At 39.8% G+C, this 24,140-nt stretch overlaps 1 protein-coding gene across 17 annotated transcripts; it reads right to left on the bottom strand.

Moving 5' to 3' along the window:
- Window positions 1–1,024: 1,024 nt before the first annotated feature.
- PCBP2 (poly(rC) binding protein 2) lies at window positions 1,025–23,850 on the bottom strand. Of its 17 annotated transcripts, none has more exons than XM_039347772.1 (15): window positions 23,694–23,849; window positions 20,791–20,932; window positions 20,378–20,401; window positions 20,251–20,283; window positions 19,806–19,922; window positions 17,726–17,857; window positions 16,577–16,705; window positions 15,611–15,685; window positions 13,880–13,966; window positions 13,022–13,063; window positions 11,818–11,890; window positions 11,413–11,451; window positions 10,211–10,266; window positions 8,512–8,681; window positions 1,025–1,429 (listed from the first exon to the last, which is right to left on the bottom strand). In XM_039347772.1, the coding sequence occupies exons 2-15, from the start codon at window positions 20,857–20,859 to the stop codon at window positions 1,393–1,395; spliced, it is 1,083 nt and encodes a 360-aa protein (XP_039203706.1). In that variant the 5' UTR covers window positions 20,860–20,932; window positions 23,694–23,849; the 3' UTR covers window positions 1,025–1,392. The 17 variants fall into 17 exon arrangements, with proteins under 17 accessions (XP_039203706.1, XP_039203708.1, XP_039203707.1 ...); XM_039347774.1 differs by having other exon boundaries at window positions 10,211–10,263; XM_039347773.1 differs by having other exon boundaries at window positions 20,791–20,912; window positions 23,694–23,839.
- Between the last annotated feature and the right edge of the window lie 290 nt (window positions 23,851–24,140).

Raw genomic sequence — 24,140 nt, 5'->3', positions numbered from 1 at the left:
ATTCCTCAGCCAGGCATGCTGACTGAGGAATTCTGGGGGTTGAAGTCCACAAGTCATAAAAGGGCCAAGTTTGAAGACCCCCTGCTTTAAAATACGTGGTCACTCTTGGGAAACAAAGGTAATGAGGACTGTATCCTACACCCAATTTGTTTTCTCAGCTTGTATCTTATATAAAAGAAACCTTGACTTCAGTAAGAAACTTAAAAGGCACTCAAGCACTACCCCCAGCATTTTGGGACCACACATGTAAAGATTATGCCACTATGATATAACATTCAGGGAACCGTACACAAGCTTTTTTTTTTAAAATACAGTATAAGAGAAACTTAATAACTGTTTCATATCTTTTATAGATAGTCCTCAACTTACAATAATCAGTGACCGTTCGAAATTATAGAAGCACTGAAAAGTGACCTATGACCAGTTTTCACGCTTACGTCCGTCACAGTATCCCTATGATCACGTGATCAGAATTCAGACGCGTGACAACTGGCATGTATTTATGAAAGCTGCACTGTCCCGGGGATCGTGGGATCACCATTTGTAACCTTTCCCAGCTGGCTTCCAAAAAGCAAAATTCAATGGAGGAAAAAAGATTCATTTAACCAAATGATTCGCTCAACAAGTACGGTGATTGGCTTAATAATTGTGGCGAAAAAGGTTGTAAAATGTGGCACAACTTAAACAACCGTCTTGCTTAGCAATGGAAATTTTGGGCTCCATTGTCGTTGTAAGTCAAGGACTGCCTGCAATCCTCTCAAATCACAGAAGGGTTAACCATTATTTAGGTTTAACCCTAACTCTAACCTGCAGCATAGCTGTCTGCATTTGAAGACCAACTGCCTCCTCCCAATTCACCTCTCAATATGGGAAAAATTATTCTTTTTTCTGGTTACAGCATTCCTCTCCCTCACTCATGAAGGCCACAACTTGGCAATCCATACTAAGGTGCTTTTCTGACGTGCTATTCAGAAGTCCAAAGAAATAATAAAGACCAGCGATAAAGACTCAAGACCACCACACATTTCTATTCACAAGGAAAAAAACTCCAGTCCATCTTTTTATTTTTTTGAAAAATTTCTGACATTACAGAACTAAACTGAAATGTATTAATTCCACTCTTACATTTCATGACATAACAGAAAAACTTCATGAGCCAAGAAAGGGGAAGAAGCTTAAACTAAAATATGAATCAGCATTTTAACAGCTGAACAGAGAAAAGGAATTAAAATGCTGCAATTAAAAAAAATCATGAATGGATGGGTAAAGCATGTAGAACTGAAAATTTACAAACTAGTTAAAACCTGGAATTGCTGACTGCTCAAAAACTACACAGATGGATCATGGGGATGAACGGCAGAAAGGGGTAATGAGTGAGGTGGTGGCATTGTCCTAGCTGCTTCCCATTCCACCAGTCTCCGAAGAAAGCCTATGATGGAAACAAAAGTTAAAGTAACTTTTAACAAACGTAGACAAACTTAAGAACCAGATTTTGACACATGTCCAAATTCCACTTTATAACATAACCATAAAAAGTATGCTGTTTATAGAAAAGCTGTATTTAGCATATGGTACTTAATACAGAAGCAGCTACAAACACGCATATATCAACCTTGAATACCTTGTAGTTCACTTAAGATACCCAAAAGGAAAGTCAGTCAGGCTTTACTGCAGCTTTTATACATTCATCCCCGTATCAAGCATGGCTTCCAGTAAGTCTTAAATATTCAGCACCTTCTGCACGTGTGCATACTAGCCAAAACAGTCACCAGAATTCAGGCTCACCAGTTTTTTTAGAAGCAGGCATAGTAGTATCTTCTGCTATTAGCACATGCAAACATACTGCCATTAAACTGTGACTCAGTTGCCAATTTTTAGCTCGTTTTTTTATCCTGCCTTTATTATTTTTATAAATAAATCAAGGCAGCAAACATACCTAATCCTCTCACCTATTCTGCCACAATCCTGTGAGGCAAGTTGGGCTGAGGGAGAGGGACTGGGCCAGGGTCACCCAGCCAGCTTTCATGCCTAAGCTGGGACTAGAACTCATGGTCTCCTGGTTATTGTCTATAATGCTTAGTTTAGGCATGTTCAGGTATTTAGGCAAGATCAGATTGAACAAGTCAAATCATCAAAAGCTGTCAGAAATGGTTTTGATTTAGAAGCCCCTATGAGAAATTTTTTGTTCTTCACCAGGCTCGTTTTTCAAACTATTAAATGTTATACAATTCAAACAAAATTACACAACTTTTACAGCTGTCTGATGTTTACAGCAAGTTTTTTTTCCCCTGCTGTTAAAAAAAATATAAATTATTCTAAATTAAATTGTTCTTTGCTTGTAAAAATCAGAAGCCCTTAAATCAGAAGCCCATTTATATATATATACACACATAGAGAGATTTTACTAGTAAAGTTACATTAAAAAAACCTGAATGCCCATGAAACTATTTTATTACAAAAGAAAAAAAAAACATTAGTCTTCAACCACTTGAAATCTAGGGCCTGAGGTCTGTTATATTTAAGCAGAAGCCATGCTATACAAACTTACCTTTTAGGAAGGAGATTCTCTAACGAAGACTAACTTACTGACTGAAAGACTCACTGACAAGCTGCACCCAAATCAACAGGACAAGGGTTAGGCAACCCAAGCGGGTAAGGCTCAGCTGCATGGGTCTTTGCCACAAATCAGGCCAGAATGATAACATTAAGACTCTGTATATACTACTGAATAGCTGGAAATTCCCAGTCCTTTATTAATAGAATGGCCCAAGGCAGTTTTCCCTACAGTAACAGTTAAGACTTCTTGGTAGCTGAGATTCATGCATTTGAAGGATACCAAGGTTGGAGATGGCTGGTCTGACCACATAAAAGGATAATCCAGCAAAAAATAGAATTCCAAGTAAGATCCACTGAAACAAGGGCAAAGAATGGCTCGTGCTAACTAAATACAGGAAGAGGTTTGAGTACATCCAAGTTATTTTTGTGTTGTTTTTACAGAGCAGCCTTCCTAAGCTGATCTACGGAAGTACAAATTCCTGAAGTATAATCATGGGGGAAGGCTATCTCACAAAATGAAAAAGAAGAGTGTCACATCTGAGCTCAGCTGGTTTACCCTTTTTTACCCACCCCAAAATATATTCTGGCACAAGCACTGGGAATTTCTTTCTTCTCTTTTCTAAAAAGTTAAGTGCTCATTGCACACCACCATTAATGGCTTATGCATTAATACAGTGTGGCTTTTTTTTAGCACAGTGATAAGAGCAATCACTTTTTCTTGACTCCTATATTGTAAAGGACTGGGGACAAGGGTGGGTTTTGCTATGGTGTGTTGAAAAACAGCCAATCTCCTCTTGTTTGTGTGCTCTGACCTTCAAGATATAGAACAGGTGATTTATGTGTGAACTTGAAATATTGAAAAATGAACCTCAAATAGCCTCTGCTACTTGGCCCTCATTGTGTAGCTGTACCTTGCAGACACGAGTATGATTCCACATCCCAAAAAGTTGAGACAAATTCAAATCAAATTGAATTTGATAAATCACTACTATGAACAAGTCATAACCTAGGAATAACAGGTTATAAAGAATTAAGATTCTATAGGTAGTCATCTTGTAATTTCTGTGAAATAAGCAACTTTGGGGTCATAACCCAAACCCAGAAAAAAGACCTGCTACTGATTTTTCCCCACTATAAATGAAGCCAAATATTTTAAAATCTGTAATTTTTGCACACAATGTGTGTCTGCCTTAATATAATTTGACAGAGGAACATTATTTTCCTGCCGCATCATAAAACTAATAGCATTAAAGATTGGAAAAGTTGTAAAGGTGGATATGGATGTAATCTTCATTTTTTTAAAAAAAATGAAGTCAAATGCAGATATATATATATTTAGAAGTCAAGTACGGATATCTATTTCCCAATACTGTGAATTTTATGTGGTTATTATTGAGAACTAGTGTTTGTGCAATATAACAAATAGCTTCTGGACAACACATCACCATCTCATTGGTCACAAAGTCAGTCTCTACAAGACACTATGAAACAGACGGCCAATCCATAAGCTTGGTTAAGAGTGGACAATTTTTACTTGATGTGATTACACTACAGCAGAACAGATTTTTTTTAAAAAAAGTTACAATTGTGAAAGTCAAACTGCAGAAACAATTACTAAAAAAGACTCCTACTATTAAAAGAAAAAAGATTTGACAGAACTGCATAAGTCAGCCAGTTAATGGCCATCTCATCCCTCACAATAACTCACAATAGGATCAGATTAGACCCTCCACATCCCTGAATGCAAAGTCCAAAATTATATAGCCCATAATCTAATTACCATTTCAAACTTGTTCCAATTTTAATACAAAAGATAAGCACACAATTCTTATCATTTTTAACAGTTACCTTTCTTATTCAGTGTTACCTCGACTCTTTGAAAATTAATAAACACTCCCTTTTTGGGGGGGGGGGGAAGAACTGCAATGTTCATGCAGCAATCCCAGGCTAAAGATCAAGTTATTCTGATTCAGATGGGGAAATAATACAAGCACCAGGATAAACACAAGAGTGCTGCTTTTTATTACATTATCCTATTTGTCTGCCTTCTGTTTCCAAAAAGCCGTTATTAGTGGGAAACAGGTGACTACCTGGTCTTTAAAACTAGAAGAGGTTGTTGGGACAAGAGAAGCCAACTGGCTAGCTTTGGCAGAAGACTCGCTTTCAAGACAAACCACATAGCCTAAGGAGCATCTTTTAAAAGAGACTATACACAAGCTAATATTTTCATCAATAATAATAATAATGAGATTTTTAAACTATAGCTCTGGGCTACTCATCTATCAACTTGAGGATTAGTTCTTTTATTTCACTTTTAGAATATATAGCAAAAGTAGGCTGGACTTGCAGCACTATTAAAGCTGTTTACAGTATGCTTGCTGATCCAAGATCTCTTTATCTCCTTAGTGATAACATAGTACTGGATGTGGAGAAAGCCAGGCATCTGAAGCACTTGCCGTTTTTCAGAGACCTAGGGCAATCTCTAGAAAACTATTAGGACATACTGTATGCTCAAAGAAATGTGTCACATTTCCACCAAGCAGTTGAATGTATCCATGCTAGCTAGGAATTGTCATGGATAAACCATAGCCTGAATGGAAGCACAGTGTGCAAGGCTTACTCCCTGCCTTCAGTTGGCAGCTTCGCAATTGTATACTGAACGGTTACAGCTTCCCAAGCACAGAATTTAAACATTTCATTTCACTCCAGGAAAGCCTTTTCTAGTGTGAGATATATTTTCTATTAAAATTTCCATCTACCCCAAGACAATACAGCAGCAGACAGGGATGACTGAGATTTTGGTCAATGGGGGGGGGGGCCTATCAGGTTGAGGAAAACTATTCTAAGGACAATAACTGACATCTATTTAGACTTTTAGCCTGGGTGTGCAACGTGATATCCACCAGCTTGCAGTTATATAATCTGGATCCAATTCAGGCACATCTGTGCACATTCTCACTGTGATAGCTTTATTACAAGACAGACATTGAGACAGGTTTGACCAAAGTAGCCTCTTTGTAACAGCTTAAACCAAGGTATCACAAAATGAATAGTTTTATTAACAAATGCTAGAATTCCATACCCACCCAACCCTCGCCCACCCACCTTTTTTTCATGTAACAATGCAAACAAAATCTACTAAAGCAACAGCTACAAGCTATATAATAATCAAGATTACTACTGGACTCCAAAACGGATTAATACACTTGCTCAATTGTCTTTGAACTAGTGGAGATCGGCAGCAAAAAGGAACTCCATTCTAAAGAATCACAAGCTCATTTTTGTTGTGAAGTTTAAAAAAAAAAAAAATCTCTTCCAAGTCTCCTCTACAGGATTCCCCATTGCTGAAAAACAATCTGCTGTTCCTCTAAGGCCACAAGCAGACTCTCAGTAGGGAGAGAATCTCTGTTTTTCCGTTTTCAGTTTGTTAGTAACACATGGCACAGCTGAGGTGGTGGAGGCACCCTTAGCAGCAGACACAACATTTAGAGCCAGGAGAGGGACGGGTTTCATGCCAAGCAGACTGGAGACACAGGGGGCGGTCGGAAGAGGGTTGGGGAGGCTGGAGGGTGCGTCGGAGACCCCCGCTGTCGCAAGCGAGGGGGTGGTGGTGGAGGAGGAAGAAGAAGAAGGGGTGGAGGGTTGAGAGAGGTTGATGCTGAGGTGGTCGGGGATCGTGACGGAGGCTGCCTGGGAGGAGGGTTTAGCGCTTTCTAAACTGTAACAGAGGAAAAAAGGAACAAAAATACGGGTGGGTGGATGGGAACACCACACAAAAAGCACAGGACACAAAACAGCTTAAATAGCATGAACCTAGTCTGGAAAGGTTTGGAAATAGCATAGCCAGAAGAAAGATGGGATGGGGAGAGAATGCTGGCTGCCAGGGAATCTCAACATTCTCTAGATGTACCAAGGTCCCAAGCCCTAATCCCATTAGGAATAATTCCAACCTAGATTGACTTCAGAAGTGGCCATTTTGTTATTTAATACTAAACCACATACCACCCTTTGAACGTACAGAAAACTATTAAGCAATGTGGTCAGTGTTTAGTCACAAAAGATCTTCCAGCATTCTTCTCTTTTTCTTCCCGTCCCAATTGTTACTTCATATTTAATACCGACTGCAGTATTCAAGTATCTCTCTGAAGTAGCAAAACCAACATTAACACTGCGCTGAGTTCTATGAAATGGTGCTATACCAACTGGGAAGTCTTAACTGAACTCCAGGAATTCAGTATTAAGTTTTCTCCATATTAATTAAAAGAAAATCACTTATTTTGGAGAGGCCGTTTAAAACAATGGATTTCAGAAAATCAAACTCCAATGGGAGGGCTTATTTTATTTTTGTCAGAAATAGCTCCATGCATTGTAGGCTGCTCTGACATTTTAAACCATGTTACTCATTTAGGCCTTAAAGCAACTTTGTGCTTCCCTAGAAAACAGGATTCACAAGTTTAATTTCATCCAGAATTGCAGCTTATGTTCTGGATGTGTTTTCTTTCCCTTACTCTACCAATAGAATTCATTCTTTATTGATAAATTGAGACACTTCATTGGTTAAGAGAGGCAAATGTCTATGGAGATTCTCCATCATCCAGGTCGTAATTTTCTGAAAGATGCTTTTTCACGAGGCAACTGGACTTAATACCAGATCAGCCAAAACGAATACATTTTGCAAACAGGCTGAGCAACTCAAAATAAGACACACAATTTAGAGGGCAACTGTTAAGGATCGTAATTATATATGTAGCACTTTATTTCTAGTTATTTCCCATACAGTATTTCTTTTTAAGCACTATGTCAAAACATTCCAAGTCCCTGAGTTCAGTTTGAAGGCATTATTATCCCTTTGATTCCACGCTGCCATTTGCAAGTGTCATTAAGCCACTTAAGAAAACGTATTTTTGCAGTTGCTAGCATCACCACCACCACCACATTACATTACAGTTCTGGCAGAAATTTAATTGGGGGAGAGCACGAGAGCCTTTAATGAGAAGAAGTTTAGAAGGTTTCATAGTAATGAGTGAAAAAAATATTCACTCCAACGGTGGATCCTATGTTAACATTTAGCTACTAAACTGAAACAAGAGTTTCCTGGGCATCCCAAAATGGCCACTTCTGTTCAAAGACATTGAGACTTTTGGGTAGTTTTAAAAACGTCAGCAACTTCACATCTGGAATATATTTGTTTGCTATTCTGTAGCAGCCCTGAAACTAAACTGTAGATTCTTAACATTAGCTTACGTTCTTACAATGGATATTTCAGTCATAGCCTAGATGGCAAGACATAGAATACCAGCTGTTTGGGTATGGAGTTTTAATTACTGAAGCTATTACTTTCCATTAAGCTGATAATTTGGATTTTGCCTCACAAGATTGTGTGGTAAAGGCTACTTGCCAGTTGGGGATTGTAAGACCTGAGTCCCAGAAGCTGCCACTGCTTGCTGCAGAGCCCAACTGCAGCCATTATTGAACTTCACTGCAAGCAAAAGCATATTTGGAACTAACTGCAGGAGCAGTGACAGTAGACAAAGTCACATTCCTGGGGCAAACTACCCCTACCTTTTTCTTGATAAAAGACATAATATATTCATTTAGGTACCCAACTAAGCACCTTTTTGAAAAAGCAATATGATTCCAAGTTTAGTTTGCCTTTAAAAAGAAGAAAGCCCAAGGTCTAGAGTGCAGTGAAGGGTGTATTGCATGTCTTATTTCTCTCCTTCACCTACAAGAACTTCAATACCTTCCCAACCTTAGCCCATACATCTGCAAAGATGAGGTAGCTCCTGTGCACCAAACAGCAAGTTTTGCACTACTTCTGCACAGGGAGTGGGGGGAGAAGAGGGTTAATTGGGAACTTTTCATCTTTTTAAAAGGTTTTTTTTTTTATAAAAAAAATTATGTTTCTTTTATCATCTAAGACATGCATTAATAAGCAACATGCTAAAAACTTACCTGACATTAATTAGATATTGAGCCAGGCTAATGCTGGCTGCAGATCCAGTTATAGTAACCTGCCTGTCAGTAGATCCTTCCACTGGATTGGCAATTTTGATCTGCGCCCCAGACATCTGGCGAATCTCATTGATCTTGGCGCCTTGACGCCCAATGATACAGCCAATCAGCTAAGAAACAAAGAAAATAAAGTCTTAATCAAACTGCAGTCAGAAATGTCAAAAATATGCTTTTGTACTGTTGTTTTCCTTCCAGCCTTGGGTGAGGCTGATGTCTAGAAACTATGTAAATGCTGTTCTCTATCACGAAGCTTCACTATTGTTAAAAGACCTTTTCTTAAATTGATTTTTCAATGGGCATATTAAGCATACGTGAATTCAAATGAACAAGATTGTCCTGTAGTATTAACCTAATTAGACAAACAACTTTATCTTTTACAGTGGGCACAGTATTCCCATATTACCAAAGAATCGTAACTTTCCTTAGGAAAAGCAGTTTAAAATCTGTAATTGTCATTTCACTCTTGGCAGAGCGAGAGTAAATGCTGTCAATTTTATATCTGTTTTGCACCATTATATGCTCTATAACGTAAAGTAAAATTATGGCAATTGGGGAGAAAGTCCACCTTCTATCAAATTGGGCCATATATCAACATTATTCATGGGTTATAGCACCTGCTTTATAAAACAAAAAAATGTCACTACAAGAGGTTCAGTTAACTTGAGTAAGCAAAACATAAATGTATTGGGACTTAAAGCAAGTCTTTCAATGCAGCACATACTCAACATTTGCTGTTTAATGGCACTCTGGAATGTTAATAGTCAAACTGCAAGGTAAACAGCTCAGCATTTGGTGCGCATGATCCATATTCTTTTGAAAGGTTCTCAGCTGCATTAATTTTGAGATGGGACACAGTTCTCAGTATTTTTGTACGCTAAAGGCTTCTTCTCAGAAGGACATTGTTAATGCCCTTCAAACTAATCATTAATCCACATTTTAATCTGTAAAGAATGTTCTTAATATTCTAAGTTGCAGTGCTTGTTTTAAAGGACTACAAAGAGAAAGCGTAATTGTTCCTTTCCTTTTCAGTTACAGGATCGTAATCTTAAGAGACGCCTTAAAGACTCTTAGACTTAGACGCTTTGGTGTCATCACTCATGTACAGGTAGCCCTTGACTTAAAAGCATTCCTTTAGAGACTGTTTGAGATTACAATCGTACTGAAAAAGTCCTCATATTTATGACCCTTGTAGCATCACAATTATTACATGATCAAAATTCAGTTGCTTGGCAACCAGCAGGTATTCACGATGGTTGCAGGCATCCTGAAGTCACGTGATCGCCACTTGCAACCTTCCCAGCCAGCTTCCAACAAGCAAAGTCAATGGGGGAAGCCAGATTCACTTAAACCACTGCAGTGATTCATTTAACCACTGTGGCAAAAAAAATAAAAAATTGTTGTAAAATTGGACATGGCTCAGCAATGGATATTCTGGCCCCATTGTGGCTGTTAAGTCAAGGATATGTAATTTAAATGCCTACTTCCCAACTCTAACTATGCCCTAAACTTAAAATAGAACAGCTATCTAGATTATAGCCCAATCATAATTTCCCTGAAATGGAATTTCTGAAACAGTATCTCACGACAATCCAGAATAAGAGAGGTTTATCCCAAGTGGGCATGTTTGAAAAATACTTACATCATTTGGAATGGTGAGTTCATGAGAAGTAGTCTGAGCTGATGCATCCAAACCTGCTAACATATAGAAAGAGATCAAAACAAGTTTAAAGTTGAGACAATCAGCACAGCACAAAACTGAAATGCCAGAGCAATCAGGCTATCATTTGCTGCTGAAAAAATTACAATATTGAAGTGTTCAAGCAGAGGATGAACAAAACGTTAAACTTAAGCCCCCCCCCCCTCTGTAAACTCTGATTATAAAAGAGACAAGAATGAATGTTTGTACTTGGCTAGATAGAGCAAACCAAAGTAGTAATACCATCTCTTCCTATGAACAAACAACGAAAAAACCAATTATTATCCTTTATATACTTTCCAACAAGTTGTAATAAATACAGACCCAAAGCAAACACTCATGTTCATCAGCATACATTTTAGTTGTACATGAAATTATTGCTGCCTCATGGCACAAACACTCTCAAAAGAGACTTCTTACTTCCTCTGATATCTACCCATCTGATAAGGAAAAGAGGGCTTCTTTGGGACCTGATGGACTATTGTCCCCAGGGCCCATGGATGTAGGCCTTTTCCGTCACCGAATCCCTTCTCTGGAATACCATACTCCTTATCAGAATGCTGCTAGGATTCTGGAAGGCCATTAAGTTCCGCCTTCTTCAAAGGGACTGGCGAATGATCCATGAGGGCACCTCTTAAGTGGTTGCAATCTTGGTGCTGTATTTTGTATTGTGGCCTGTTATTATTCACTTTATCTTGTTATTGTGGTTTTTACTTTATATAATTGGACAGAGGCCATATCTCAGTTGTTTTTGACTGGAACTGCACAGAAGCCTGAGCAAATAAACAAACAGCAGTGCCATCTGTACTGTTCAAGAAGCTTGTATATAATGCCATTTTTATGTTTATTGACTCAATATAATTGTGTGGATATTTGTAGCTGCCCTGCTATCTTTGCTAGCAAACAGCTCGTGAAAAGAGAATAAACTTATTCATACTATTATCTGCTCTCCAATATAGGTTCCAGCACGCCTTTATTTTACAGAAGGAAAAAAATGATCAAATATGATTTTGCACCTGTATCATGTGCTGGAGGCTTTCCCCCCTGCACTATAATGCAGTTAGCAGAATTTGGTAACTGGGAAAGTCTCCCCTACCGTTATGAACATACACAACAGAGTAACTAGTTTTTTTTTCAGTCATTACCCCAATAGCCTTTCACATCTGGAGAGCTGGATTCAACGCCTGTCAAAATACAAGGGACAGTAAGTTTGGTGGTCCTAGCCGAAGTCCTATCAGACTTTCAGCAACAAGGCAAACTTTTATACAACTTGGCACAACTATTTCTACCATAGTAATTGGAAGGCAAGATGCAACTGGCAATGTTATTGAAAGGGCCAAAAGAGGAGGAAGCAGCATCAACATTCTCTTTAAAATCAACACAATGTTTTTGTTCTTGAGGACAGTAACAGTCAACTGTTTTTCAAGATTGGTACCTCTGGGTCTTTTTTTTTTTTAAGTGAAAGAATGAGCTTAAGGCGATCATTTTAAAAGGTTAAGTGGAGATTCTTGGACTGCTAGCTTATGTAATAAAGAACAACATTTTCATACCACTGAATCCAGTGTTGCCATGAGACATTGGAAAGTGTGACTGTTGCATTGCCAACTGATGCAGCTTGGTCAGCTAGAAAGAGAGAGAGAAAGATGGATATTAGGAATTTTGCACTTACTTGTTTAGCACAGTTTAAAGAAAAACAGACCCTGCAAGCTGAGCATGAGGTGCTGCCCCCCCCTTGGGATAGGGGAGTTCAGGAGAAAAACTGGATTGAGGAGCAAGCGCTTCCCTGAGCAGAGATGGGTACAGACAGTAGAAAAGCACCATGGGGTGTGAAGCCAACACCCATCTCAAAAACCCCTGGCTCAACAGAAGGCATCTGCAGTGAATTGTGACAAACACCAGGAGACAAAGCACAAACAGGCAAAATAACACAGAGACTGATTTGCAGTGGTGCTTGGGACCACACCATGCAGGACTCTGTCAAGCGTTTGGAGGGGAGAGGTATATCATGAGTGACCAGAATGGAGTCAGATGCTCTCCCCAATCTTAAACAGTGCAAATTACTAGCTCTTGGTCTTAGACTAACTCATCCCAGCCCCACCCTTTCTTCTCTAAGCCTGCTATGAGCAGAGATCAATTCCTATGTGCCCTTCCATGAGAAGTACTACAACTATCTCACACACCAGAAGGTATTAGTAAAGGACAGTGGGGGGGGGAGTCCTTTCACATCAAGTGAAGACACCTAGTGGTTTTATTATTAGCAGAAAGTGTGCCAAGAAAAGGCATCCCAAGCAAAAGCCCGTCACCTTGTAACGACACCTGTAGTGACTACATGATGTGCTGGCCATCATGTTTAGAGATGAAAGCTCAAGTCTGAGGCTAGCTTCCCCTCCACCACCAGGAAGTGCACTACACCCAATGCCCTATGCCATTTACTAAGAACCACAATGACAGTATACCATGGAGTTTTGTTTTGTTTGTTTGTGGGATCTGATATCAAATGGTGGGACAGAGACTGGAACTTGGATAGAGTACCAAGTTTTGCTGGGGAAGTGTGTGTCACAGGACACAGAAAAAGGAGGAGAGGTTTACGGTTGATTACATAAAGAACTGCTGAACAAAATTTGAGGCTCATTTTAGGTTGGATTGTGATTTCAAATTAAAACAGACTTCTAAAGTGGCTTGTTGAGAAAGCACGGAGAAATTTTGGAGGGAGAAGTGGGTGATTTCAAGACAAGAAGTGTAAACAAAACTTACATCTGGCTGTGGAATGGCATACTGTCCTTGAATGGTATAGGCCTACAAAAAGGAGGAAAACAGTCCTATTAAAAACCATTGGACAGCCACCCAGTGACAGATAAGAGTTCAACTAGCCAGGAAGCCAGAAAGCTGAGGGGAGAATTGTTGGTGGGGAGCCTGAAAACAGGTCTCTTAAAGGGGCTCCTTGTTTTTGCTAGGTGTATATAGTGTTTGAAGGGAAAGTGTTGCCCACCATAAAAATGATTAGTATTAACAGCTGGTTGTTGGTGAAGAATGGTTGTTTAGCAGAGGACTAGACTGTGATATAAGCCCTCCTGCCCTACGCATTCTGCATTCTAGACTCAAAGGGAAGCTTAATTACTTCCTATACCTCCAACTGTTTTAACGGCTAAAAGGAACCAGCTGGGTGTTCATCCCCATCCCACTCCATACTCTTTTAAAATTCTATAGTGGACTACTACAGTCAGGCACTGGATGGCAGAAATACATCTGGAAGAATAAGGAGAAAGCAGCAGCCAGCCAAACACGATGATTCTAGGAATAACCCTACTGAAGCAACCCAGCAAGGCAGTCACTGTGTGAGGACTCGCTTAACACTAAGTGAAGCTTTGGAAGAACTTATCTCTCGCTGGTAGGGCGTGGGGGAGAAATATGGCCCTGGTTGGAATTGGTCAAGCAGTTACCACCTGCAGGTCTGCCTACCGGCCTGCCAGATACTCTTCGGTGGCCTTAATCCAATTCCCAATGAACAGGAGTTCACAGCACAAGCCGCCACCACCAATCTTGCCACCCTTGTTGGCAGTCTCAAAGAGGCCAAGGATTGAATGGGCCATGGAGACTGAACTCCCCTCTCACCTCTTGAGGTGGTCCCTCCAGGTCAGAGTTGAGGCACATTGATGGGGCGGTGTGGGGGTAGCTTGCACTGCCGCTGCTGTACCTGTCCTGTGGATAAATAGAGGACTTCAGTCTCCAGGGCTGTCAATCCGAAACCTTTTGCTAACACCAAAGTCACATAAAACTTACTCTGATCAAGGGTTAACCTCTACTAGGCAGATGCTGGCTTACTCTTGACTCTTACTCAGTAGCAAAGACAATGTGAGATTTCCCTGAGTGCAAACCCCAACTACCTTCTTCAGGGACAGAGGGAGGGGGGGTTACATGAATACAAAGTGTTTTATTCTAATGACATTAACAGGCCTACTCTGCCACAAGATCAACTTTCTAGGATGCAAGTGACCTACTTCAAGTATCTTCAGTAACCTCCCAAGTGCCTTTGCACTGCCAATTAATTGCTTAGCAAGCTGTCAAGAGCTTCTGGAAGGTAGGTAATATGAATGGGGCAAGGAAGAAAGAGGGAGGGAGGGATTGAGGCAAGAACAAGATCACGACAGCACCTTTCCCCCAGCAAGATATCCCAATGTAAGTAGCATGTGAATGTATAAGCACTGGGGTACGCTGCAGCCAGGCCTGTCCAGCTGCTGCCTCTAAATTTCTGCTGCTGACTGAAATCTACTTCCCAGTGCCATCACTGCTTATCTTGACAATCTCTTAGTCCACTTCACCCAATCCTTCTCTGAACCATCTGAAATTTAATGCAGCCCTTTAAAAAAAAAAGTAAGCTTAAAAGTAGGCCTTGAGGCACTGTGCTTAAATATGTCCCAACTCCACATACTCAAGAGCCTTTCCGGGGACACACAATTCTGAGAGACCCGCTTTTCCAAAGTGCATGCTTCAACCTCAAACCAAATCTATCTAAAATGATCGGAAGGATCTTCAAGTCCAGCTAAAATATCTGACCACTTGCAGTCCGCCAAGTGAATGTCACTGAAAATGCTTAACTAGTCATAGGATTCCAGCCAGCTGAGAGACTGAAGTCCTGCACTGGCCATAACAATTTATCAGAAAATGAACATATTTGTGCCTCATATTCCTGTGTGCTTGAAAGCAGAATAAAATCATTGTACCCCCAAATCATTTGATGTATTTTTTAAACTAGCCACAGCTACTCCTTCATATGCAATTAAAAAGAAAGTGGCACTCGATTCCTTTTAAAAGGATGAAAAAAGTTTTAAAAAAAGAAGTAATTTCCCAGATATTCCCGAATTTGAGCTCAAAGGTACGGTGGCATCAACCAGCATCTCCTCCTCGCTTTCTCAGCCCTCTAGGACACAACTCTCCCAATGTCCGCCCACTTGAATTCAGCCCCTGCTGCTTTTGAACTATGGTTCTGCAGAATTAATAAGTCTATTAATAATCACTAATTCGAACGTTGACTCAAAATTGAGGGGCCGGGGGAAAAGAGATTGCAAACAGTCTTATGCTCGGATTGGATAATAAATGCCAACAAAATCCTGCAAACCACAGTGCTGACTACGTTGATTTCCCAAAGAGACCAGAGTTTTGTGAACATTTGAGAGCAGCCTCCAAAGAACAAAACCAAAGCAGCAGAGATAGCACTGTGCTGGCCAGATGGGCAGCACAGGTGATAAGCATGCAGAGTAGTTTGATGTGTGCTGGCAGTGTTGAAGCTTGGTAGGCTACTGCTGTTTTGCCCTCACCCATGCCCAACAAGAGGAATGGCCTTACCTGACCGCCTGCAAAGATGACAGGAGAACTGGATGGCTTGGGTCGATAGGGGATGGTGACACCCTTTGGGGGAGACTAGATTACAAAGAGTCAAAGGGAAAACATGGTTAATCAATAGGGACTTCTTAGAGACACTCGAGTGTCTGCCAGAATACTTAAATAACAGGCTGAACTAGATAGCTCGCTCTCTATCTATGGCTTCTCCAATTCTTTGATTTGTCACTGAGCAGTAGTCACATGAGTCTTCTGCAAAAGAAAAAATGCTCTTGCTGCCTGAAAGCAGGTTCCTTGTGGCATAAGTTCTCAGGCAAGAGTCACCTCCTCCAACAGGTACAAGTATAAAAACAGAAATGCTACATGCACTGATAATGTTACCTAATTTGGATAATGAAACATCCACAAGGAAACAAGCAAGCTCAGAGAGCACCAAGGATCTCTCAGAAATGCTATAGTTTAAAACAGGACAAATAGGAAATCTAGAAGCAAATAAAATATTTCTACAAAATGAAGACAAATGACATAGAACTGTGATGATAAGAAAAACTTTTATTGAGAAACATAGCATTGATTTAGCATATTTTTTTCACATTCCCCTGGAGGTATGTGCGATAATTGAAGAGGCAGTTCAGCTTTCTGGCTAGTCAAGACAACGAACCAATCAAAATGGTCTTTTAACAGTTATGATCCCTTTAAAAACACTTTGCCTAAATGACATTTTAAGCACCGTTTACACGAGTCATCCTGCTACTAGAAAAGAAATACGTGCTTTCTCCTTCATGAAACTTTATTGCTGCATTTTATGAAGCAAAAATAAAATAGCAATTCAGCTGACAGCATGAGAATCTTTTTATCAGCTGCTCAAAATAAAGAAATCAACTAGCCACTAGGTAATGCCTTTGTCCTCTTCGCTCTTCTTCTGCCTTCTACTATGTGTAAGTGTTAAGCCTTTATAAAAATAAAGATTACCTCCAGCATGACCACACAGATCTGTTTGACACACTCGATGATGGACTGTGGAATCCCAGCAATGGTGATCGCTCTTTCAGTAGAGTTGGGTAACATGTCTCCTGCCACTTGGACCTGAGCCCCTGTGCTCTTAAGATTGAAAATAAAAAATCAGGTATTTTGTTTCATGATTTATATGGCTTATACTTTTTCCCCTCCAAAGATAGTAATTAATAGGAAAGATACAAATTTATTGGAAGTTATTGTTGCAGGAAAATTGTAGAACAGTTCCAGTATAATATTCAGAGTCCTATTTTTTTAAAAAAAGTTTTCACTTTTGAAAACTAATTAGTATTCCAGGATGACTCTAACAGTGAATGAGTTATTCCCACTTTTTTTTCTGCACTACTATTTTTGACATACTCTATACAGCAATAGCGTTGAACTAATATTAGGCAGCTGTAGATTTTAACCTGATGTTAAGCAAGGATGATTGCAATGTGGCATACATGAATACTATAGTTAAAATAATTTGGCAAAGATCAACATCAATTGTTGGGGACAAGATTATTTATAGACCTAACTCAACTTCAAAAAGATGCACAAGAATAGAAAACCATGCACATTCATAACTTTTCCAGAATGGTAGGAATAAAACTTACTACTAAATTACCCAATTCTAAAGTAAAAGAACTTTCCTGGTTTTGAAAGGATAATATCTACAACTCTTAGAATCAAGTCATTTACATTTTTATCCGGGGTAACACCCTGATAAAATGAAATTACAACCAATGATTCGATAGTTCTAGGCTTCAATCTACACAGCCATGTACTTAATTTCTTTAAGCAAAGTAGTGGGGTGAGAGGAATGTCAGCATAACTCTTCTGTTAAGCTATTATTTTATTTAACACCAACTTATTGCTAGAGATAAACAGAATGAGAAAGTAGCTTTCTAAAAAGAAATTAGTGAACTTGGTTCAGCCATCCTCTAGTATCAGTTTCATGAGCATTAAATATAAATATACTATACAATATTAAGCAAAATGGTGCAGTCAATGAGTAACATTCATGTTTACTGCATTTGGCAAAAGATGAAATAACAAGAATGTATTTTTTCCACAGAACAAGGAGTAAACTATCTCACAATCCTAGCAGAATTGAGTACCCACCTCTCTTATTTCTTTGATTTTGCAGCCTCCTTTCCCAATAAGAGAACCACATTGGCTGGCAGGTACCACGAGTCTTAAAGTAACAGGGGGCCTGCTAGAAGCTGTACTATTAGTCATTGAGCTGCTGATATCCTGTAAACAGAGGTTAACAAACTTCAAATAAGCAAAGTTTCAACTGAAGACTTTGTTGGAACACTCTGCAACTCCTGTTTCAAAAAACTAAACTCTCCTGCATCATGTCCTCAATAGATTACTAACAATGTTCCTAACAAGGGAACTTCTAAGATAAATACATGCTCTTTGATTCTTGGGCCATCTTAAGAAATTCCTCCCATATTTTTCCTTACAGTACGTAAGAATACAAAATGTCTTCCAACATATATAGAATCAAGTTCTTATTCAGCATATTACAAGCAAATTATCTTTACTTCACACATTGTAATAGGGAAACAACTCGTAATATGAAAATATAGGCTTAATGTCAGTTCTATAACAGGCCAGTCTTCCTATCCATCTCAAAAATGATCAGTTATCAGACACAAAACCCTGCTTACTGTGCTAATATTTTTATCTGTGAAACTTCAGTCATGATATAGACACCTGCACTATCTAAAAAACTAAACTCAATAGCTATAGCAGTTTTCTGCTAAGCAAGCTAAAATTCCAAAGCTAAGAGTAAATGTATCCAGGGTGGAGATGAAAATGTTCCCATCCACTGTTGCGGTGGAAAAAGGCACTGCAGGACTATAGCAGACTGCTCATTTATTTCCGTTTAAGAGGAAGCAAAAGCAAATGCTCGCTCCATTTATCCTGACATTGGAAGAAATGGACAGATAGCTTATTTATTATTACTGTTATTCTAACTTGTGCAAATCCACTCTGTACCAGGCATGCACAATTTGTAGCCAGAAAAGGGGTACTCTGACAAAGTAAAAATCACTACGGGCTATAAAATCAATCAGCTACAGCAAAGCAGCAGCAGCAGTACTGGAGAGGCCTGGAGGTGCTAAGCAGCACATCTGCTGCAGCAGCAAATTTATTGACTTTTTTTTAATAGCAGACCCATAAGGCTACTGGCCGTATGTTGTGCAAGCCTGTTCTATACTCTGAGGCAGCTCAGGCAGAAGCATCAACCGAAATTTACGAAGAACTATTACTCTTTTTGTCTATTTTATTGAGACCAGAGCAGTTTATGTGACAGAATTGAGGAAAATCTCACAAGTGGCTATAATTTCAGAGAGCCGGTTTGATGAAGTAGTTAAGGTGCTGGCTTAAGGTGCTGATAAGCATAGAAGATAGCTAGGTGACTTTAGGTCTGTTATTCTCTTAGCCCAATCCACTTCACAGGGTTGTTATTGTGAGAAAAATAGGAGGCCAGAGTATTAGCTATGATTGCTGCCTCTTGTCAGTTATATATAACTATATACGTATACATGTATGTGATAGGATAAAAATGTAATAAATTGAAAATCCATAGTACAGATTTGTCACATTTCTGATTTCTCCAAGTAGAAGCAACGCTTTGAAGAGCAATTGAAGCTATTCTTCAAAACATATATCTATATTATATCAGAGCCGCCCAGATATTTTTTTTTAAGAACTCAGGGGATTGTGTGGGGAAACTAATTAACTTCTTTCCCCCTTTGAGTATATTGTAAGATGAGAGCCGTTAGTCTACGGTAGGATCAGGAAAGTCCAATAGCATTTTCTCCAGCTAACATGTTTTCTCAAAATTTATAAGTGCTACACCTTATGAAGTGAGCTGCAGCTCACAAAAGTGTACGTCCGTTAATTAAATTTGTTAGTCAGAAAGGTGCAATCAAACTGAGGCTTCTTCTCTTTTTGAATAATACCATCATCTTATAATGGGAATCTGCTCAGCTTAGGATCCTAATTCATTATTTTTGAAGAAGAAACAAAATCTATCATTTAAAAAAAATACTTCATAAAAATTGTGGGTCCAAAGAAAAAAATATCTCCAGCATTAAACCTACTCAAAACAGCTTCATGTTCATTACTCAAAATACCATAATGGTCATATCCTCAACCCATCAAGGATCATCTAATTAAATTCACACACCTCTTCCAGTTTATCAATAATCATAGCAAAAGCTTTGAAGATGGCATTAGTGGGTCCAGCAAGAGTGATAATCCGTTCTGGGCAGTTCCCTTCTGAGATGTTAATCCGTGCACCACTCTAAAAAGAAAAAAAAATGAATTGCTAGACAATAATGCACCACTTCTTAGTATTGCACTCAGGTTTCTGGGATTCCTTTTTAAGTAAGCAAGCTAAGGTTTGGACTGTGTAGTCTCCTTGTGGGTTTAACCTATGGTTCGCTTCACCATTTCCCCCATAAAGTTTCCTACTCCAAATATGTTTATCTGGAAACAACATTCAGTTAAAACAAAACAGGTATAGTGCAAGAACAACCACGTAATTACTGATGATGCTTAGTTAAGGAGGCCCATATTGCCATAATTATTAAGTCCATTTTGTTTTCCTACTTTTATCCTTTGAAACGTACCTCTTCACGCATCTTCTTTACAGACTCTCCTTTCTATGCAGAGGGGGGGGGGAAAAGAAAAAGCTTGTCAAAACTATTACCAATTCAAATATATGTAAGAAAATACAAATTAAATTGTGTCACATACCTTCCCAATGATGCTTCCAACCTCCTGAAACAGCAAACATAAAAAGTTATATTTTTCAATAATTTAAGAAATGCCCATAACCACAAGTTCCCAAACATGCTTATAAGTTCTACATTTTTCAAACAAAAAAAATTTATTTTTACAATTAACAAGAGGAACTTGATTGTTTAAGTTTAATTTGATAATCTCAAAGCTCGGATTGAAATAATTGTACAGAAAGATTTAAATCAGCATTTTGAAGAAATATTTAATCCAGTTAAATTCTAGTTTGCCTTCTTAGGGGTTAAGAGAGCAATATATGGCATGCCAAGAGCAAGCAGATGTTTTAATCTGATCAGACAACTGGGTTTTCCAAGGCATTTACTGTGACCTAGTTTTACGCCAAGACAAAGAACATGGAAAGCTGCAAGTACCTTCCCATGCATAAGTAGGCGGATGGTAAGTGTGACATTTAAACCTCCTTCAATTACGCCGGTGTCCATCTTGAGTTGTGTTCAGTTAGGTCAGGCTTAGTCAGTGGTCAAATCTTTGGTCGCTGGGAGAGAAAAAACCGCACTGTAATAGAAAAATACCATCTCATCACCCACCACTTCACTGGAACCATTTCTACTGTTTTTAATATATTATTTGAAAACATCAGTTTTTAAAATGTAGCTTCAGAGGAAGTACACCAAGAAATGTAGGGGTTTCTCCCCTTTTATATTGTAACTTTGCCACAACTGAGCAAAGGAAAAAAATAATTACGGCCCTTTGCTATTTGCAATGGAAAAGAAATATTAAAACATTGCCAGAAGGAAAGAAAAAGAGATGCAAATTTGTGTCCATTTTAATCCTTTCTGGACGTTAGCTTGGTTGAGTATGCAATGTGTCAAAGCTCATTGGAGTCCTTTGAGATTAATGCCTGAATTGCATTGCCTTTCCTGTTCACAAATTATAGATAATGTACATGTCTTAGCATTATGTACTCACAGTAACATCAGTTTGACAGGAGAGAATGGGACAAAGTAACCTCTATACCTATAGATTTCCAGGTGCTTTCTCATAAGAGTGGATACTCTAAGATAAATTTCCATCTCCTATGTGTTTATTCACAAAGTATTTAGATACTATTCGGTAAATTGAAAGTTCATGTTTACCAGAAATATGGATTATAGTCTGGTGCTTGAAATACTCAAGCCATGAACTAAATAGACCCCCCCCTTGAACAATTTGATTTTCTATTCACTCCCAGAACCCCCCCTTCCCAATTGTGATAGACTAGATAGAGATCAATTGTCATTTTCAGTTTCACAACAAACCAAAGATTTTCTCCATTAATTACTAGCTCTTCTGGCAATTTCTGCATTAACAATATTGAAATAAAACTATTTAAATCTTCAGTGTAGAGCCTGGTTGACCAACTGTATCAGTATGCAACGCTTAAATCACCTTTTATATCATATCCAACTTTAAGAACCAAGAACGTCAATCTTGAATCTATTAAATAATTTCTGAGCATGTGCAATGTTTTTCTTATGCTATTCAGGACTGCAGGAAGTTATAATACATGCAGTTTTTTTTAATTAATGTCAAAAATTACTTGCTCAAGATATATATCAGTATTAAAGAGAATCAGTTTGGTGTATGTGGTGTATTATTAAGGCATCAGGCGAGAAATTGGGAGACAGTGAGTTATAGTCACACCTTAGCACAAAATACAGCTGGGTGACTTTGGGTCAGTCACTCATTCTCAGCCCTAGAAAGTAGGCAAAGGCAAATCACTTTTGAAAAACCTTGCCAAGAAAACTGCAAGGACTAGCTCAGGCAGTTGCCAGGACGCCACACAGTTTTGAAGACATCAAAAATAAATAAATAAATAAATAATAAGTATTAAGAATATAGAAGAATAGACCATGTCAGAAATTGTTTTTCATTGTAAAGAATTAAGAATCGGATTAAGTATTTTTTTTTTTGCTGACAGCATGGATAAAAATATACCATGAATAGAATAAAAGACCATGATTTCACTTTTATCTGCCACAAATGCACATAAATCTCTTTATCTTTAAATGTGTATTATGCAACACTCTCCCAAATCCTTATTTATGTCATTCATGTAGCTCACAAGGATTTTTGTCTACATCAACAATTTAACACACTGGATTAATAAATCTGATGCTCATAAAGGAAATCTGCTTTGTTTACAATTAATTGTATTTTAAAAACCTTAACCCATAGTTTAATCTCTCAACAGTTTCTATTAAATTTCCAATCATTGTTTAGTTTCTATCAAGAGAATTTTATTATTATTCTAAGAGATCCGGCTGCCTTCTCTACTTAAAAAAAAAAAAAACAGGGTAAACTGGCAAAATTTGAGTATAAGGCCTAATAGACATAATATTTCAGCCTATTCCACCTTCCGTATTACCAATCTCAATTTATATATATATATATATACTGCTCAAAAAAATAAAGGGAACACAAACGTATAGGATCCTATACGTTTGTGTTCCCTTTATTTTTTTGAGCAGTATATACAAAAAAAGTATGCTTGACTACTCCTAAATGAGTCCAGTGTCCGGGGCGGGGGGGGGGGAAACAATCCCACTTATTTTAATCTAAACCCTACTCGGTTTTAAAAACAAAAATCCTTGAAGCAAAGTTCTTTATAGTGTAGCGACTTTCCTCCCCAAGCGACCTGAGAAGGGCTAAAAGAGAATCAGAGTTAACATTAAAGAGGACGCTGTATCGCTGGCGGGAGGCGCTTTGAAATTGCACAAGACGCAACTGTGCTGCTCCCTTCCCCGCTCCCTCCGCCTGTTCCAAGAGATCCGCCCGCCAGCGGGGCCGCCTCCATTCTCCGACTCAGAGCCAAGCGCGTTAGCGTCAGCCTCGCCTCGCCTCGCCTTCCCCCCCTCCCCTCCCAACGCATAAACTCCGCCCCTCCCTTTCCCTCTCTCTCCTTCCTCCCCCCTCCCTCCGACCGTCCCTCGCGCGGCCCGGGCCTAGATCCCGCCCAATGTGACGCAGCAACAGCGCGCGCGCCCCCCCCCCGGCCTCCCCAGCAGCGCCCCCCCCAGCATAGGGCTGATCGCGCGGGCCCCACTCCAATACGCAGGTGGCCGCACGAACGCGGCCGCCCCTCCCCCTACCGCGCCTCACACACGCAGTCGGGCCGGATTAGGCCCCAGTAGGCCGCACGCGTATCCCCCAGCTTACTTAGTGACCAGGCCGGGTTTGGGAAAGAGGGCTGACGGAAAAGTGAAACTACTCGAGGCCGAGGATTGGAAAGAGGGGGGAGGGTCAACACTAATCCAGGGTCAGTAGGAAACCTTACCTGGCGGGATAGCTGGCCAGGCCAGGCCTCGCACGTCCGCTCGCTCTCTCGCTCACTGACTCGTTCGGGCGGGGGGGAGGGGATGGGATGGGGGAGCGGGAGGAGGGAGGGCGGGTGATGCGTGGGTCTCCGGGGCGGGCGGAGGGAGCGGGACAGGGGGAGGGGAGGAGGAGGAGAGAGCCGGGGTGGGCGGGTGGGATGGCGGCGGCGGGAGGAGGGCAAGGGCAGCGGGAAGGGGCTGCGGCAGCTGCTCTTGCGGCGGCGGCCTCGGCGGGTCTGGGAGGGGGAGGCGGAGAGCGGGGCGATTTCAACCCCGCCTTGACCCGGAAATAATAAGATCCCTCCCCCGTGCGGACCTCTTGCGCGCTAGAACAAGAGAGAGAGCGGGGCCAGCGCGGCTCTGCCAATTGCCGTTGTAATTTGGATCATAGAGCGGAGGCTATGATA

This window comes from Crotalus tigris, unplaced genomic scaffold, assembly GCF_016545835.1.
Source record: "Crotalus tigris isolate CLP2741 ecotype Arizona unplaced genomic scaffold, ASM1654583v1 scf7180000018101.4720394464:4744507, whole genome shotgun sequence".
NCBI classification, from domain to species: domain Eukaryota; kingdom Metazoa; phylum Chordata; class Lepidosauria; order Squamata; family Viperidae; genus Crotalus; species Crotalus tigris.
This window is presented reverse-complemented; position numbering and strand designations above follow the sequence as displayed.

Coding starts and splice junctions, on each gene's coding strand:
- PCBP2 (XM_039347789.1), bottom strand. CDS start 20,859: ATGGACACCGGCGTAATTGAAGGAGGTTTAAATGTCACACTTACCATC. Junction 11,452..11,817: donor TGGCAACACTGGATTCAGTG/GTATGAAAATGT, acceptor GTATTTTGACAG/GCGTTGAATCCAGCTCTCCA. Junction 8,682..10,210: donor AACTCACCATTCCAAATGAT/GTAAGTATTTTT, acceptor TTTGTTTCTTAG/CTGATTGGCTGTATCATTGG.